Source organism: Eurypyga helias, unplaced genomic scaffold (genome assembly GCF_000690775.1).
Source record: "Eurypyga helias isolate BGI_N326 unplaced genomic scaffold, ASM69077v1 scaffold20438, whole genome shotgun sequence".
NCBI lineage: Eukaryota > Metazoa > Chordata > Aves > Eurypygiformes > Eurypygidae > Eurypyga > Eurypyga helias.
The window spans coordinates 1-16,422 of NW_010265300.1; the positions used below are offsets into that span (position 1 = coordinate 1).

Consider the following 16,422-nt stretch of genomic DNA (forward strand, 5'->3'; position numbering starts at 1 on the left):
GTTGCGTGTTGGAGCTGGGGACGGCCTCTGGAAACGATGGGAGGAAACTTCCCAAAGGGAGCCATGTTGCCAAAAGCCAGAGTTTCCCAGTTGCAGGTTTCACTACAGAATCACAGAATGGTTTGGGTTGGAAGGGACCTTAAAGATCATCCAGTTCCAACCCCCCTGCCATGGGCAGGGACACCTTCCACTAGACCAGGTTGCTCAAAGCCACATCCAGCCTGGCCTTGGACACTTCCAGGGATGGGGCATCCACAGCTTCTCTGGGCAACCTGTTCCAGTGCCTCCCCACCCTCTCTGAGAAGAATTCCTTCCTGATATCTAATCTAAACCTCCCCACTTTCAATTTAAACCCATTACCCCTTGTCCTGCTGCTCCAGGCCCTTGGAAAAAGCCCCCCCAGCTCCCTTGCCAGCCATCCTGCAGGACGATCCAGCTTGTCCCAGAGCTCGCTCCTTCGCCCAGCCGTTGTACCCAAGGGCGATAGAGCTGCTTTGCCTGCTCGGGGGCATCGGGCTCAGGTCAGAGAGCCGATAATACAAGTGGGAACAGCTGATCTGGGAGGACACCACACTTTTACAGAGAGACGGCACGCTCCGAGGTCTGCAGCCAGCACAGCGGCCAAGGTGGCAGCCCGGAAAGGGTTAAACAAGGCAGAATCTCCTGCCTGGAGCGGGCTGTGCTCTGGAGCCGCGCACCGAGCGCCACTGACCCTTGTGATACTTCACAGCAACCCAGCCGGGCTCAGTACCTACCAGTAACGAACTACAAACCAAATGAAACCACATCTCATCTAGCAGACCTTGTTACAGCCAACCATACATGTCAAAATGGGCACTCTCATAATTAGTATGTAGTTAAGCTAATTACACACAGTAATCATGCTGTAGCATGTATGGAAGTGCTAAGTCACATTTTCCCCAGCAATCCAAAGTCATGAGTATCTTCTGTAGGAACTACTACTTTAGATGTTATGAATTAATATTAAGATTAAATTGAATTAAATGTACTGATTTTAATGTCATGAATGCACTCATAACTATTTTTTCCCCTGAGAACCATCTGCAATTTAGAGACTTGCTAATCCTAATTAAATGCACTTTTCTTAAGTGTGTGCAAATGAACAGAGAAATCTGCTCAGTAACGCACTTGCCTATTTCCCTCTTTCACAAAGGGGAAGAAGAAACGGTTCTGTGATTTAATGTTAGATCTTCCTCATAAGAGAAAATGAGTGTTGCTTCTTGGTAATTTCGAAACATAGAGCAGTCTGTGTCTTAACTGGTAATTCATTAGAAGCACGGGAAAAAGATCCCTCAAACAAGTGTTTATAATCACAGAATGGTTTGAGTTGGAAGGGACCTTAAAGACCACCCAGTTCCAACCCCCCTGCCATGGGCAGGGACACCTTCCACCAGACCAGGTTGCTCCAAGGCTCATCCAGCCTGGCCTTGGACATTTCCAGGGATGGGGCATCCCCAGCGTGTAGGCAACATAGGCATCAATACCTGCAGCCACTGGAATACACATCTGTGTCTCCAGATCAGCCCAGCTTACCTGAAACTACTGATGGCGAGGAGAAGGACCCTTGGCACTCCCAGGTGGCACCAAACCACGGATAACGGCAGAGGACGGCAAAGCTCACGCTCCTTGTGCCCTGCCAGGCTGCCACTCGGCGCTGCACAGGAACCGCGGTACCCCGACGCCCTCAGCCCAGCTGAACGGCTTCACGACCCCTCATCCGCGCACCGCAGGAACGCGCTGCCCGACGGCCGCGCGGCGCCTTGCCCCCAAGCTCACCCTTCAGAAGCGGCGCTGTTGAGAACAGCTTCCCTTCAGCCAAGAAACCGGCCTGACCAACTTCCACGGAACTCCTGGTGGCAACACGTGCCAGCCTAACACCTGGCTTAACCTGGGAGGTCAGGGAGGCCGTGGTCATGCACAGGAAAGCCCTTGAATGCCGCTGATGCATACTGGGATCTCATCCCGTGGGCTCCCTTGTCCCAAGGATGAGTTTCCTTGGACAAGTCTTTTCCAGCTGTCATCCCCGTTCCCCATCTAGCTCCGAGATACAGTCAGAGGTGTTGGAGAGGTCCGACACCTCAGCAGAGTTCCAAGAAGACATCAGACCTAGGAATTCTTCAGAAAAGTCTAAAGCCACACAAATCCTGAAGCCTCACCAAATGAGAGTCGCCACACTCTCCTCGTAATTTCTTATTAGCAGAGTCTGCATACGGTAACTCGCTTTCCTTTCTGGAAGGAGAATAGCTGAAAGAAGAGGTTTCTTCACCATTTCAGCATCTTCCTCCTAAGCCTCACAGATGGATTTTCTGGGAAGTGACTCAGTATTTCATATAAGCAACTGAACAGGGCATGAATTTGCGTTTTGGCTATTGGCAGGTTCTCCCTCCCCTCTCCCCCCACAGTGAGGGTGAGACAAAAAGGTCGAGAGAATATGAAATTCCAAGCAACTCATTTTAAGCTTTAAAAGCAAGACACAGAAACCAGCTCTGCAAAACACCACGTCTATATTTACATCCACATGTAATAACATACTCAACTAAAGTGAAATACATCATAAATTAAATTAATGTGTGTCTACTGCTTGAAGACTTCTGGTTTCAACAATTAAAATTAAACAAAATGGAATGAAATAAATACATAAACAAAAAATCAACAATTTGTACCTCTATATATGTACTGTTATTTCCAAAGAAACATAAAAAAACAGTAGTATCCCAATAGTTAATACTGATGGGCAAAGTGTATTCTGAAGGACAGGGCTGTGCTGCCATCAAAGAGTCCAAACGGCCATTTTTCCATTCCAACCCCAAGACACCTACCAAAAAAAAAGCCTTGGGGGAAAACTGTATCAGCATGAAGATTAAAAACAAGTCTTAGGTCTGTTTGGTAAAATATGTTAAAAACCAGTCCTGTAGAGTTTCACAGAACCTCGTAAGGTACACGGATGATCGTTACAACATGCACTCTGTAAGACTCATTGAAAGGTCACGCAAAAAAATAGATTAACAATTTTCCAAGTGGATTCATCTTCAAAAAATAGGCTATAAAAGTGCAAAACTAGGAAAACAAATATCTAGATTATGTACATATGGCTCAGCTTATGAACAGGAAAAAAGGTAAATAGTGTACAATTTCCTGATACACAGCACTTCATTACATCGCCAGTTTACAGAGACATTAAAAATAGGTCCCATATACAGGAACTAAGACATACAACTGGAACATCTCAAGTTGCATAATGAAAAAACAAGAGAGTTTCCAGGTTTTGCTATTTTACATTTGCTGCATGAGGAAGGAGAGCAAAATGGACAGTGCAAAATTTTTCATTATTTTTTGTTTTACTAAAATATATGGAAGTCTGGTAAAAAAGGAATTAACTCTTAACTACAGGCTTTATGAGAAGCAACTAGGAACACAAGCCAAAATAGGCAGTAATTCTGCTTCAATGGCTGGTAACTGGCCATCTTCCCTTTAAAAAAATTAAACTGCGTGTGCATTAGAAAAAACTCTTGTCGTCTTCACAAAAAAATAAAATATATTCTCCCATTAACAGTTTATTTCTCATATTTCAAACACCCAGTAGATGCTAAAAACTCGACATCAAGAACCTTCCAAGCACAGTCAAGCAGGCTACACCATAGCCACATCCCTTTTGAAGTCTGTAGATCCCGTATTCATATTGCAAGTCTGTTGGTGACTTTACAGTCTGGACAAAAGGTGCAAAGTAGTTTTCCTCTAAATGGAACTGTACTGAGTTTAGTACAAAACTAAACATCTGAAACATTTCAATTAGCATCAGTTCTCCTGCAAGTCCTAGGTATTTTCTGCTGTAAAATCTTGTACGTTGGTAGAGATGTTTAAGAGGCTCCTCTGAAGAACAGCAACCAACGCCAAGCAAAGAATCCAACCGTATTTCAGGAACGCCATAGTGAAATCCAAATGTCAAGTATTGCCTCATCCTTGCATTTAAAAATACGCTGGCAACAGCCGCGGGGAAACAGATCCCTCCAACAAATTATGGTCCTAACGTATACAAGGCAGATGAGCATAATGTCAGCACCGTTGCTCCGATGTTCACAACATGGATTAACCAGACAGCTTCAGACAGAATATTTGGAAGTTGTTTCAGAAACTAACATAGTTCAACAGAAAAAAACAGATGAGAAACTTTCACCTTAAAGAAAAAAGGAACATTAAGCCAACAGGAGTTCAACTATTTACAGTTTACCTGAGGTGCAATTATTATATATTCTTTCAAAAAGAAACTCTTCAGCAGCGCTCAAGTATGTAAAAATATAATTCCTACCTAATATTTGGTCAATTAATTCTAATGAAAAATACTCAAAAGTCAACAAGATATACATTCTTCACACAACTTCATAAACCAACTGCTAAATCTATTTTTTATGGCTATTTGGCACAAAATGTTAACAGAACCAGTATTATAAAACTGTAGTGTTTCTATACAAAGTACAATCACAGCTTAATTCAGTAGCTTTCACTATTCATTTTTTCTTAAGGGAAGAATTGCAAAGTGTAGCTCCATAGAACATGCACTTGTGTCTTAGACCTAGGGAGAAAAGCAGAAAAAAAAAGTGGTAAGCAACTATAAAAAAGAGTACAACACTTTTCCCCCCCCCCCCCCAAGGACTAGCTTTAAAACATAAAGAGAATTTCTTCCACACCCTTGCCTAAGTGTATTTAGAAACTGATATTGCCATATAAGGTCTGTGCCTTCTATTTGCCAATTAAAGGCTAGCAATCAAGTCTACTTCTGAAGATACTCAAGCCCCAAGTAGAAATACAGGCAGGAAATTGAGTTAGCTTTAAAAAAGCAGAACTAGACCAAAATATGCTTAGTGGGGGGATAATAAAAGCAGTAAGATAAGAATATCAAGAAATAAAGCATTTTAAAAGCTGTCAACTAGATGTCAGCTAGCTGCTCCCCAGATATGGAAAAATTTTTGTGTAAAATAGTGCGTGCTGGTCCAGGTGCTACAGCATTCAAGACATATCTCCTCAAATTTGAATGAGGAAAATTATCTGTGGCTCTGGGTTTGAAAAACATATTTATAGTCTTCTAGAGTACTTATCTCCTTAGCAGCTAAGAATGCTGCAAACACAATGGGGGGGGGGGTTAAATTCTGAGATACAGCTACAGAACTGAAGAGATGAAGCACGGGAATTCCGAACCCCAGGCTAATTCTTTTCACTTGACCTGTTTCCCTAAGAGGCTACACCCACCCTTCAGTCAAACAAAGGAAAAACTATTGGGAACAACCCCTCCAGTACACAAAGATAAACTGTCAAGGAGCTATCAGGAAACCCTTACTTCCCTATGAAATAATCCACCAAAGGGAGTCTTGTCGTTTGAGGCAATCCTCACAACCTTCAGGAGTTGTAAAATGAGTAATGTCTACATTTTCAGGAAGGACTAAATGTAACACCTCATCAGATTCATGAACTCTGATAACAGCCACTTCCTCTCATTTCTAGTTCTCCACACAGTGTTCCCCCACCCCCATGTACTGACTTAAGGGCTTCCCACTGGTCTTGTAACCAATTAACATATTTATCTATTGTCAGCCCTTCCATTTCTTTCAGAAAAGGAGCATCTACGTGCTTGTTATGCAAGCCATCAGCACTATTCAAAATCAGGGTTGCTGCTACACCTGCATTTGTTCACTTGGTAAGAGGGGGAGTTGGTGTTTCCAGCTGTCCTGGTTCAGACTTGCACAACCCCTCGTCACCCCAGGCAGCAATGAGTACATAACTCAACGTTTAAGTAACAAGTAGTACAAAAGGCTCGTTTACCCTTTCCTGCAGGACAGGGTTAATTCTTCTGGTCGCCGGGCGGCAAGCCCGCGCTCCTGATGAAACTTTCCAAACTTTCGTAGGTTCGCTTCTGTAGCGCGCCGCTACGCAGGTGTTGGTAGGGCACGGTTCTACTTCCTGACAAAAAGGAATTCAGAGGAGTTAGAATTAGTGCCTGCTAATGGAATTGCTCAGGCATTCATACCAAGACAAGATATCCCTAGTCCTACCACAAGACTCTATGAAATTCAGAAATGAATGAATGATATGAAATCTCCAGAACAAACACAAGAGGAATGACAAATATTAGCAACTTGGTTCCACGCTGTATACACGTGATACCCATCTCTCCAGATTCTCCCTCACTGTATTTGCAGGAAAGAAATACCTTTGCTTAACTCATCCCACAGCATCCTTTTAAGGTTTAAGTGCTGCAGGACGTTCGATGGCACGATGCCTGCAGATCCAGCTTCTGTGCGTTTGAAAATTGTCTGAATACAGGTATTTGAGAGGGGAAACGGGTACACTGCATTATGGCTATTGTAGATTATATGGCAATTGTGACACTTCAAAGAGTGTTAACATACATTTACTTGAAGACCTGTTTAAGCAATTTTCAGTCTAGTACACAGGTAATTTCATGTTTATCTGAGACCACTAATCCAGATTTATATAGGTGAAATCAATGCCTGTTCCATATTAAGTCTTATTAGCTTAAGCGAGCAGTCAAAAACACTTCATAAAATTAAGGAAAAAAGTCAAGAATCATTACTCCCACAGGATCCAAAAAGCCCACTGCCATCCATATTCCATGAAAGCTTTAAATGCAGCATTGAAAAAACCTGGCAAGCTTTAATTAAATTAAAATGGCAAAGCTAAATTAATATTTCAACAGAATCTACAAAGCCATTGGAGTGTGTCATGAGCAATTGTCTTTAATTTGCAGCCTCTGCCAGATCAATCAGCCAACAGGTTATCCTTGATAGCATGTTGCCATTGCAAAGGCAACTAATTTGAAAATAACACAAACTGAGTGGTTTCAGAACGTTTCTGTCTCTTCAGGGCAGCAGGGAATGGCAGAGCTTACAAGCAGTAACGGGAGGCATCACGCTTTAATCAAGTTTGCCAAGTGGAACATATTCTCATGACAACCTGATCCTGCATTTAACATGCGACATAACATGTTCACAGAACCTAAATAATGTTGCCACAAGGCACACAGGCCCTTAAAAAAGGTTTTGACATCGTGTTGTGTAATATCACCACAGTTCAGGGGAAAAAAAAAGTCTACAGAAACCTGCAGGTCTACACCTGCAGCACTTTGCATCCGGTACCTTACCAAACACAGCTCTGAGGAGTTGCAGCTCTCAGATCCACAGTTGTACTTAACTTAGTTTTTTAACGAAAAGCATTTGCAGCCACTTTCATCTTCACTGTCTCCACCCACACCAACAGTAAGAAGTTGGCCTGTCTGCTCCTGTCACCCTCCCAAACTACCATCAAGGTCTGTGTTGGGTACTTCTGAGCAGAATGTTTGGAAAACTAGGAAATTAGCCTTAAAAGCCTACATTTTATTGCACGGGGCTCTTATTGAAGTTAAGAAAACCCACAGAGGGGGTCTTGTTTCACAAGTCTTTCCAATATAGGTTAACATCCATAAAAAGTTGCTTTTCTTGCCCTGAGACAGCACTGTGTAACAGAAAACAGTGAAATCTTTATTTCCATGACAACAATATTGCCCAATTAGCGGCAGCCATAGTTTTGAGAGCTCTAAATAACAAAAAACACCTGTACAAACACAAAAGCCCTTGACTAGATGCTACTGTCTCCAGGCTTGGACCTAAGAAGAGGAAGAAAAAGCCTATCGCAGATTTTTCTGGCAGACAGGTGGAACTTTCAAAAGAAGAACAAGGTGGATCCCGTTGTTTACAAACAGTATTGAGTCAACTGCTACTGCAACAGGCCAACCTCACCAAGAGTACTGGCCAAATAAGAGAACTGCCCTGTCCCCAGCATCCAGTAATGCTGGAAAGGAGCAAGACACTGCCCAGCACCTGGTCCCTGGGGCACCCGCCACTCTTCTCTACCTGGTGGAACCTGCAAGACTTTTTAACTTCCCCCTTCCTGTTCTCATGAGAATTAATAGGGTTTTATACAACCATCGAGCATTCCCTCAAAGCCCTGAATGTTCTGCTTGCTCAATAGCAATGTCACATTAGGGTAAATTAGCATCATTTACCCCTTTCAGGACAGTCATGGCCTCTAACGAATGTGGAGATGGCACATTAAGCTCTCAGCTGCTATCAACCATTCATTAAAAAAAAAAAAAGCACCTTGCAAAGCACTGTAAATCCCACAACTTCGTGACTTGTGCGCTCAGAAAAATCCTGCATGTGTATTTCATTCTCTCAGATCACTAGGAATCAAAAGGCAGCAACAACATTTGTCCTTCTGCCTGTCCCTCTGCATTCTGTGCATAACCTAGTGCCCATTTTACATTCCTCACAGCAATTCGTGGTCCACAGGCAGCGCTCTTCATGAAACTAGGAACTAACTCCATTTCACAACCACTTCACTGAGTCAACTGTGATGCTGGCTTTTCCTTTGTCCTCTCCCTATCCGGACTGGACACAGAACTGTAACACTTTCCTTCATCCTTCCATAACCCACTAGCAAGCCTGAATATTTATGAAGCCCACAACCTCAAAAGAAGCAAACAAAAACCAAAACAGAGTTCGCAAAAACATTTTTTGCCACGTTAAGTACATGCAGATTTAGTATTTTGCAGTTCACTTTGACCTAAGGTAACACATCCCTGCTTGTTACGAACCCAAGCTACTTCAGAAAAATAATCCTACTGCTTCCAGAGAATGGGAGTATTCACATAGTTTCAGAACTTAGCAGAACTGTAAGACTACATAGCACACACATACTGTTCATTTTTGTAACAGCATCTTCCTTTCAAAATTCAAAGTCCTGTATTTACAGCCAAGTCCATACTGACCTCAGCTCAAAGGCATAAATGTAATCTTCTATGAGTGAGACAACTGATTAAATACCACCCAACATCTTTTCACCCCAACCTCCTAAGTTCTGAAAATACTAAGAGCTAAACACTAAAAGCATCTACTTCATGAAAGTACCAAGCTTTTCCAAATACATCACAAAATTTTTATCTGCTAGGCCCAGAATCTTCCACAAAGCATTACAACTCAGTGCAAGGAGACACATAATTAGAATAGCAGAAATATTGTTTTGATTTAACAAAGTATTCTGTTTCTACTAAAAACTGAATATTACAAAATCCCATTGAAGAACAGAGGTATAAGATTTAAATCAGTTTTATGATTTGTCCTTTTCTGCAACTGAAGGGAACAATTGTCGGTGACCTTTTTTTTTCCCCCCTCAAAGCAGTTTTATTAATATTCCAGATGGTCCAGGACTTCTTGTGTATTAAGCAGAAAGGCTCATTCCATAGCCTGGATTAGTTAGTATGTCTGGAGTGCTCTGATGAGCAAACAATACATGTTTGCTATCAGACAACCATGGCAGGGGGGAAGCAGGCAACTTGAGGAACTTTAAATCCCTGTTTAAAATTCAGACCTTCCATGCCTAATTCCCCAAGCCAGGAGTTTGCTGAGCCTGGATTTTAAGTTTAAAACCCAAACAGTGACTGGACTTGGTGAAATACTAAGTACAGCTTCATGCTCTGTTTCAGGGTAGGTATACACTTATTTGCATTTCATTCACCTTCCTCTGTAAGGCAGAATGACATTTAACTGGGAAGGAGATACAGTACCTTCTACTGCAGAGCTGGCTACTTGGTCATTGGCAGATCCACGAGAACTGTGAAGTGATGCAGAGCTATATGGCTCGTAAGGTTTGAGAACAGTCAATGCATGAGGATCGACATCATTGGAATTCAGAAGCCCTTGTCTGGTTGGCAAAGCCGAGGAAGCAGGTTTGGTGAGAGAACATTCCTGAGGTAGCAGATTTGTGTATCTGTTTGCAACGTGAAATCTGCTTGTTTCGTATCTTTTGTAATTAGCCACTGGAGAGTCAACGTGTTCGACAGTTAACGGACTGGGTTTCATGCGTTTAGAAGGTGTTTCGCCGTAATCTGGATTGACGTTGCTCATACATCTCGGATCTCTTCCCTGAGGAGAAGCCCACGTAGATTCACTTGGATGGGAGTTGAGCGCCCCATTCGTGCTGCTGCTGACTAGACCAGGTTGAGACACTGCTGACACACTCAGAGCCTTTACTTTTGATTCAGATCTTTTTGCTCTGTCCAACACTGAGGAGATACTGGAAGCAGAGTGCATTTCTTGCTGAGGTTGTCTATAGTTACTTGCCTGAGCTCCCATATTACTTTGCTGATTATGAGACTTGAGGTTACTTGGGACAGTGCTGCTGGAGTCAATCACTGTGAAGAGTGGGACTTTGTTCTGTGGGGGGTGACACTGTTTAGGTTTCCCTGTTTGCAGTACTTTTTGCTGTATAGATGGAAAAGCCTTATTCTTATTAGAATTGAAAGTCAGAGGAAGCACATCTTTCCCGTTCAGAGCTGGAGGGCATCCAGTCCGCCTGGCTTTAGCTGGAGCCTTGCTTCTACAGCCATTTTTGTTAATGGTGTCAGGATTGTATTTGTGCACGAGCCTCTGGTGCATCATAAGGACTTCTGGGTAAAGTGTTCTGTAAGTACAAAACAGGCAGGTGCTAGGTACTGGTAGGTCTTTTCTTGAAACCACTGAACGGTCTCGTGAAGATCCAACAGATAAATCCAAAGGCTTTTCCTGAGAGTCCGCTTCAGGTTTATGCTTTTCAGTGCTCCCTTGCACATCATTCACATTTTTTCCATGCTTTATAGCGCAAACATATTGGACATCGTCTTCCTCTGATGTCACCGAGGCCTTCCTCTCCCTTATACAAAGAACACTGTGCTGAGGTTCCTTTGATTCCTTGTCAGCCTTTAGGTTTTCCTGGTAAGGAGTGGACACATTCTCATGTCTTCTATTTAAATTGTTACAAATGGAACCTTTGTTCAATTCCCTAGAATTAATTTTGATTCTTAAGAGAGGCGTGTTGCCCACCGCATTGTTCAAGACCAGAACTTCCTTCTGAAGCTTGGCAGGTGGGGCGGCCTCAGCATCTTTGGCACCATCAAAAGGCCTCTTTAAATTTTTGGTTTCTTGGCCACCAGCAGCAGCAAGCAATACCTCCTGGCTCTGTGATGAAACTTTGCTGTCAGCTTTCATGTCTGCTGTACTATCAGCTTGCTTGTCCTTATGATGTCTCTCTAGATGATACCTCAGTGAAGTTTTCTGTGCAGCTGCATACTCACAGAATTCACATTTGTATGGTTTTTCACCTGAAACACAGTTTTATCAGTCAGTAAGTTTGACACAATTTGATGTGAAGTCTTGAACGCAATTAAAGATAAGGGAATAATGCAGACCACAAAACAGTAAAATAGGCTTTTCTTTCCCCTTCCACATACTCATAATTCTCAAACTCATCTAAATCATTTAAACATCGACATCTTGCTGCTTTTACTAACTACAGTGACATCTCCTGGCTACGATGAAGATATTTTCCACACGTTGGCTATGTACTGAGATGGTAGCTGACAGTATGTTTGGCAGAGATAAGCAAGAAGTATAGCTGTGGGTCAACTCCAACAATTTGTAGCCCTTGATCGTACCCCAAGTGTGCTATTCAACAACACAGATGTTACAGTTCATCTATAAATAGAGCTGTTTCAAAAGAAACAAGGACATACATTAACAGAAGAGTTTGCCTGGCTATGGCAAACAAAGTTGATCTGACAAACAGACCCAGCTTTTTCCCAGGTAACAGCAACTGGCAGACAATCAACTTAGTACTTGGAAAATAGGCTTTAAAAAAACAAAAAACAAAACAAACAAACAAAAAAAAACCCCACAAACACAACCAACCAAACACCACCAAACCACAACTTTTAGCTAGACTGCAAAAAACCAGAATTAAAAATTTTTAAATATATTGTATTCTTAACAGCACTTAATGTAATTAGCCCAGATTTATACTCATGCAAATAACTATTCCTCCTCAGAAATCTCATTTGTAATTCTTTTTTTCATTAGAGAAAACTTTGTTCTTAGTAAGTTGTCAATAATTTTGAAGGCAACTTCTGTTTTTCTTAAGCAAAACCAAACATTCCATCCAACTGGATTCAGCCGACTTCCTTCCCCCTCCGCCAAAGGTGAAGTCCATTTACCTGTATGAGTTCTGAGATGAATATTGAGGTAATAATTTGAGCGAAAATACTTTCCACAATAGCTGCACTCCCTGGAGGCGCCGAGGTTTTTAACTTTAGCTTTTTCCAAAACGTCTCCATTTTTTTCTATGGGAGAAAAATACAGCTATATTATGAAGATCAAAAGCAAATTCGGAGCCTCCCTTAAAACTTCAAGTAACTATCTTAACTGTTATTAAGGGAAAGCACAGAATGATGACCTGCTGTCAACTCCTACAGTCTACAAGCATCTTTTCCTCTGTACCGCTGCACACTCAGCAATCAAAGAGCAGAAGAGTTAAAGAGGTTCCTGTCTGTGCCAAGTAACACTGTGGTTAGTTGCTGCAACGCAGAAGCCCCGGAGAACAAACAAGATGCAAAACTCGGTCTTAAAGAAGAAAAAAGAAGTTGTCTTTTCTGACATACGGGAAGCTGATGAAGAATGGCCCATCTCAAAAACTCACTGTATTCTTTTATTTAAAGGGATTGCTCAAATTAGTAAGCGTGAGCATGATGATTCAGACTGTAAACCTGCTCTGCACACCGTGCCAAAGCACTGGAAGGTGTTCTGGGGAAGGAAGGCGAGGAGAAAGATGGATTTTCTTATTAATTGTAATAATAATGTTATTTCTGTGCTAATGGATGGAATGTCATGCCTGTGTAAGAACAGCCTTAGATTTAAGGAGTAAACTTTCACTAGAAACACCAGCACTTACGCTCTGACAGGCAGGGGAGTAGGAAAGTGATGGGGTTGCTATTCCGCGAGACAGGTTTTCAAGGAACAGATTCACAGACTAAACCCGGGTTCCGCTCAGGCGCAAGCAGCAGCAGTTACCACTGGAGGGCGGCAAGTACAGCCTAATGACTAACAGGAAAGGGGCGAACGCCGAACACACACTTTGAACCAACGCGACTTCTGCGGCAGGTTGCACCCAACACACTTCAAGACAACCTCAGTAAAACATCCAGCTCAAAGCTGGCTAGAGAAAGCTGCTGCGGGACCAAACGTTAGGAGCTGTTTGAACGGACAAAGAAGTTAGATACGTAACAGCCTGATGGAGTCCTCTGAAGTTCCGAGGTGTTGGAAAGCTGCTACGCTGGGAATGCGAAGTATGGCCAAGCTACGGCTAAGAGACAGCGTAGCTGTTTTAAACCAACAGGTCATGTCTCAATAAGCATGACTCAGCATCTCACAATGAAAGCTGCTGTACTTTAGGATAAGGCACCGAGAAACAAAACAAGCAAGTTAACATTAGGTAATAATTCCATTCCTTTGTTACTGGAGGCAAAATAAAGGGCTGTACGTTACCAGAAATGGAAAAAGTCAGTGGTGTGTGCCAGGACATTCTGTACGTTGCGTCTTTGCTTGAGATTATGCAAGTGTCTGTTCTTTAAATGCAGCCTCAAAGCATGTCACACACAAGAGCGCTAGATCAGCTAGAAGACTTTCTGCTATTCCTTTTTGTCCCCAGACACGCAATCTTTTTCAATTAAGGAATCATTCACAATCACTTGTGTTTCTAAGACATGGCAAGATGCAGAATTAATCCTGGGTGACACAGATTGAGCACATCTACTCTGTCAAAGAGAACTGTTAGCAACCCTTCAAGGAAGAGGGCTTAAGTGTGTCCTTCTCACACACATGATGTCTCACATACATGGTATTAACAGCCTGCCTGCACGCACGCCCTTATGCAACCCACATAAAATCGCTGGTCTGACACTTTGGCTTTTCAGTTACAACCTGTAACCTGCTGTTTGATTGAAAAAGTTTGGAATTGCTCTTCTCAAGGTCTTATCGACTGCTGGTATTGAGCGCCGGACAATTTCTGCCCTTTCTTACAAGGTGCAGGAAGAATAGTGAAACAGCAATGATTTCTTCAGAAATACTATTTCTAAAAACACATGCTGGACAAAAAGGGATATGCAACACCCAAAAGCATCCAGTAAAACTAAGAATCTTACTATTGATGGAGGGGAGGGGAGAAAGGGAGGGGGTGCTAAATAAACAGTGAGTGAGTTTTCCTAGATTATTTGTTATTAAAATTATGTCAACAATTCCAGTAACCCAAATCATAGCTGCAAGAATGCCCAACACAACTTCAAAGATCTCAAAACAGCCATGTCAGAACCTTTCCCTCTCATTTTTCTCTTTTCCCTTTCCCCCCCACTATAACATTTCCTATCTCTGGCCAAGTTTCGAAGAGATAACTGAGAAAGACAAGATGCATTCTTCGACTCTAAAGAGTTCTTAAACAATACAGTAACAGCTATTTCAGATTTCTGCGCTCAAAACGCTACTCACCTAAATTAAGTGTTTCTGGAAGCCCGTCTTCAGATCCATCCTCAGAGCCTACTTCCATCCGTTCGCTTGCTCCGTTTTCATCCAGATTTACAATTATATCATCACAGCACATCCTGGAAACATCACCATCAGCCCGCCTGTCTCTCTTATGGACTCTGGAATGAAGGACTAGCTGGTGGTATGTTCTGAAGGCTTTTCCACATGCAGAACAGTGGGTAGGCTTGTCCTTATTCTGGGCCAATTTCGAATCCGTCTCCATTGAAGGCACTTCACCAGCGGGATGTTTCAATTTCTCTTGCGATACGTTGCCATTCCCTGTATGACCGCCGTTTTTATTTACCCTTGACTTCCCCGTAGTTGGAATATGGCTACCCTTCTTTCCCTTCCTAATTTCACCGAGTTCTTCTTTATCAGAACATGAATCATCACAGTCCACATGTGCTTCACGTCTCAATTCTTTCACATGGCCACGCGCAACTGCGATTTTACCTTTGGTGGCCAGCTGCCACGCTTGGTATGTGGTAAAAGGATCTAGCTGAGGTATCCATTTCACAGGGTTTTGTTGTTCGTCATTTTCTGGAACGTTTGGTCGTAAGTTAAATGATTGGAAAAAATCCCCTTTTTGAGACTTATCTTTTGTATCAGGTTTACCAGTCGCTTGGAGGCTTTCAGTATAGGGTACTAATTCTTTGGTGTGCACTTTACTGTGCTCAATTAGAGTGTCTTTGTTGAGAAATAGGAAACCACAAACCATACACATTTTATAAGGTGACGTTAGGTTTTCACTTGCATGCTCCTGCACGACTCCATTTATCGTTATGGGGGTTTCAGAACCTTGTTGGTGCTTGTTTTTAGAGCCAGGCTTTCCGTTATGTGTTCTCATGTGATTTTTAAGGAACCATGGCTCTTTAAATCTTCTTCCGCATACATTACACCAATACATAAAAGAATCTTTATGCTTTTTCATGTGTGTCTCAACATCAAAAACTTCGTGAAATGTCTGTCCACAAACTTCACAACTAAGTTTTTCACTGTCCTTTTCTTTGTTTGGTAAAACGTTTGCTCTTATTTGACATTTGTCTAGAGGACTAAGATACTCTGCTTCAACTCGCAGGACAGCTGGTTCACAAAGAGTGGGCCTGTGCTGAGTTAAAACATGCTTAGCAAGTTCTTCAGGTTGTTTAAAAGTCTCATCACAAAACATGCAGTCCAGAGTCATGCATCCCTCAGCTTGCATGAGAAACTTTTCTTGCAAGGTTTTGTACGAAATGGTGTTTGTTCCTTTCATTGTCACTGAGGCATCGTCAGTCTCCTGTGCAGCATCATCACTGGCTATTCCATCCGGTTCATCCATGTATGCCAAGAGAGACTCAGTTGGCATGTTTCCTACGTTCTCGTCTCTATTCCGTGTTTTAATGTAAAGTTGAGATTCTTTGGGGATGCTTACTTGTCATAATAAGGACACTTGCAAAGTTCTCCAACATGTGCTTACAAGTCTGCTAAGCTAGAAGACCTCTGGCCAAGGAAAAGATGTTTTTCTAGAAGCAAAAAATTATTTTTCAGTGTTCATCTGTGTTTCACTGATCACTTAAAGTGCATCCATTGGTTGACTCGGCGGTGGAAGGAGGTGGTTTTGAACTATTGATTGTTTTTTTCAAGTCAGTAGAAACAGTCAGTTGCACTTAGTTTTGATGTACAAACTCCTCAAATAGTTGCATCCGGCAAAACACACTCAACAGTTCAGTGCCACAAAGAACTCCAGCACCTGGAGAAGAGAGAAAATGGTCAGTTTTCTAAAGAAAAGGAAGGGATTGTGTCCCAAACACTGTAAGCGTTAGAGCTAGACACCATTCCAATGCTCTGAATTCAGAAGGCATACTTTTAATAAAGTCAATGAGGGACAGTCAAAAAGGCACTGCAGTCAAAACGGTACGATCTGGAACATCCCTGTATCCCACCAGTTGGGGTTCTGTATTAGGACTGATACAGAAAAGCAATACTTTGC

At 42.3% G+C, this 16,422-nt stretch overlaps 1 protein-coding gene across 1 annotated transcript; it reads right to left on the bottom strand.

The window, feature by feature from the left end:
• Window positions 1–5,854: 5,854 nt before the first annotated feature.
• Window positions 5,855–15,798, bottom strand: ZNF217 (zinc finger protein 217). Its single transcript, XM_010156701.1, has 4 exons — window positions 14,418–15,798; window positions 12,095–12,220; window positions 9,635–11,206; window positions 5,855–5,973 (listed from the first exon to the last, which is right to left on the bottom strand). The coding sequence occupies exons 1-4, from the start codon at window positions 15,796–15,798 to the stop codon at window positions 5,855–5,857; spliced, it is 3,198 nt and encodes a 1,065-aa protein (XP_010155003.1).
• Between the last annotated feature and the right edge of the window lie 624 nt (window positions 15,799–16,422).

What these genes read in the sequence shown, in the direction of transcription:
- ZNF217 (XM_010156701.1), bottom strand. Translation starts at nt 15,798, where the DNA reads ATGCCAACTGAGTCTCTCTTGGCATACATGGATGAACCGGATGGAATA. An exon ending in TCCAGAAACACTTAATTTAG is followed by an intron (nt 12,221 to 14,417) that starts GTGAGTAGCGTT and finishes TTTCTCCCATAG; the next exon opens with AAAAAAATGGAGACGTTTTG. An exon ending in AGCCAGCTCTGCAGTAGAAG is followed by an intron (nt 5,974 to 9,634) that starts GTACTGTATCTC and finishes CCTTTTTGTCAG; the next exon opens with GAAGTAGAACCGTGCCCTAC.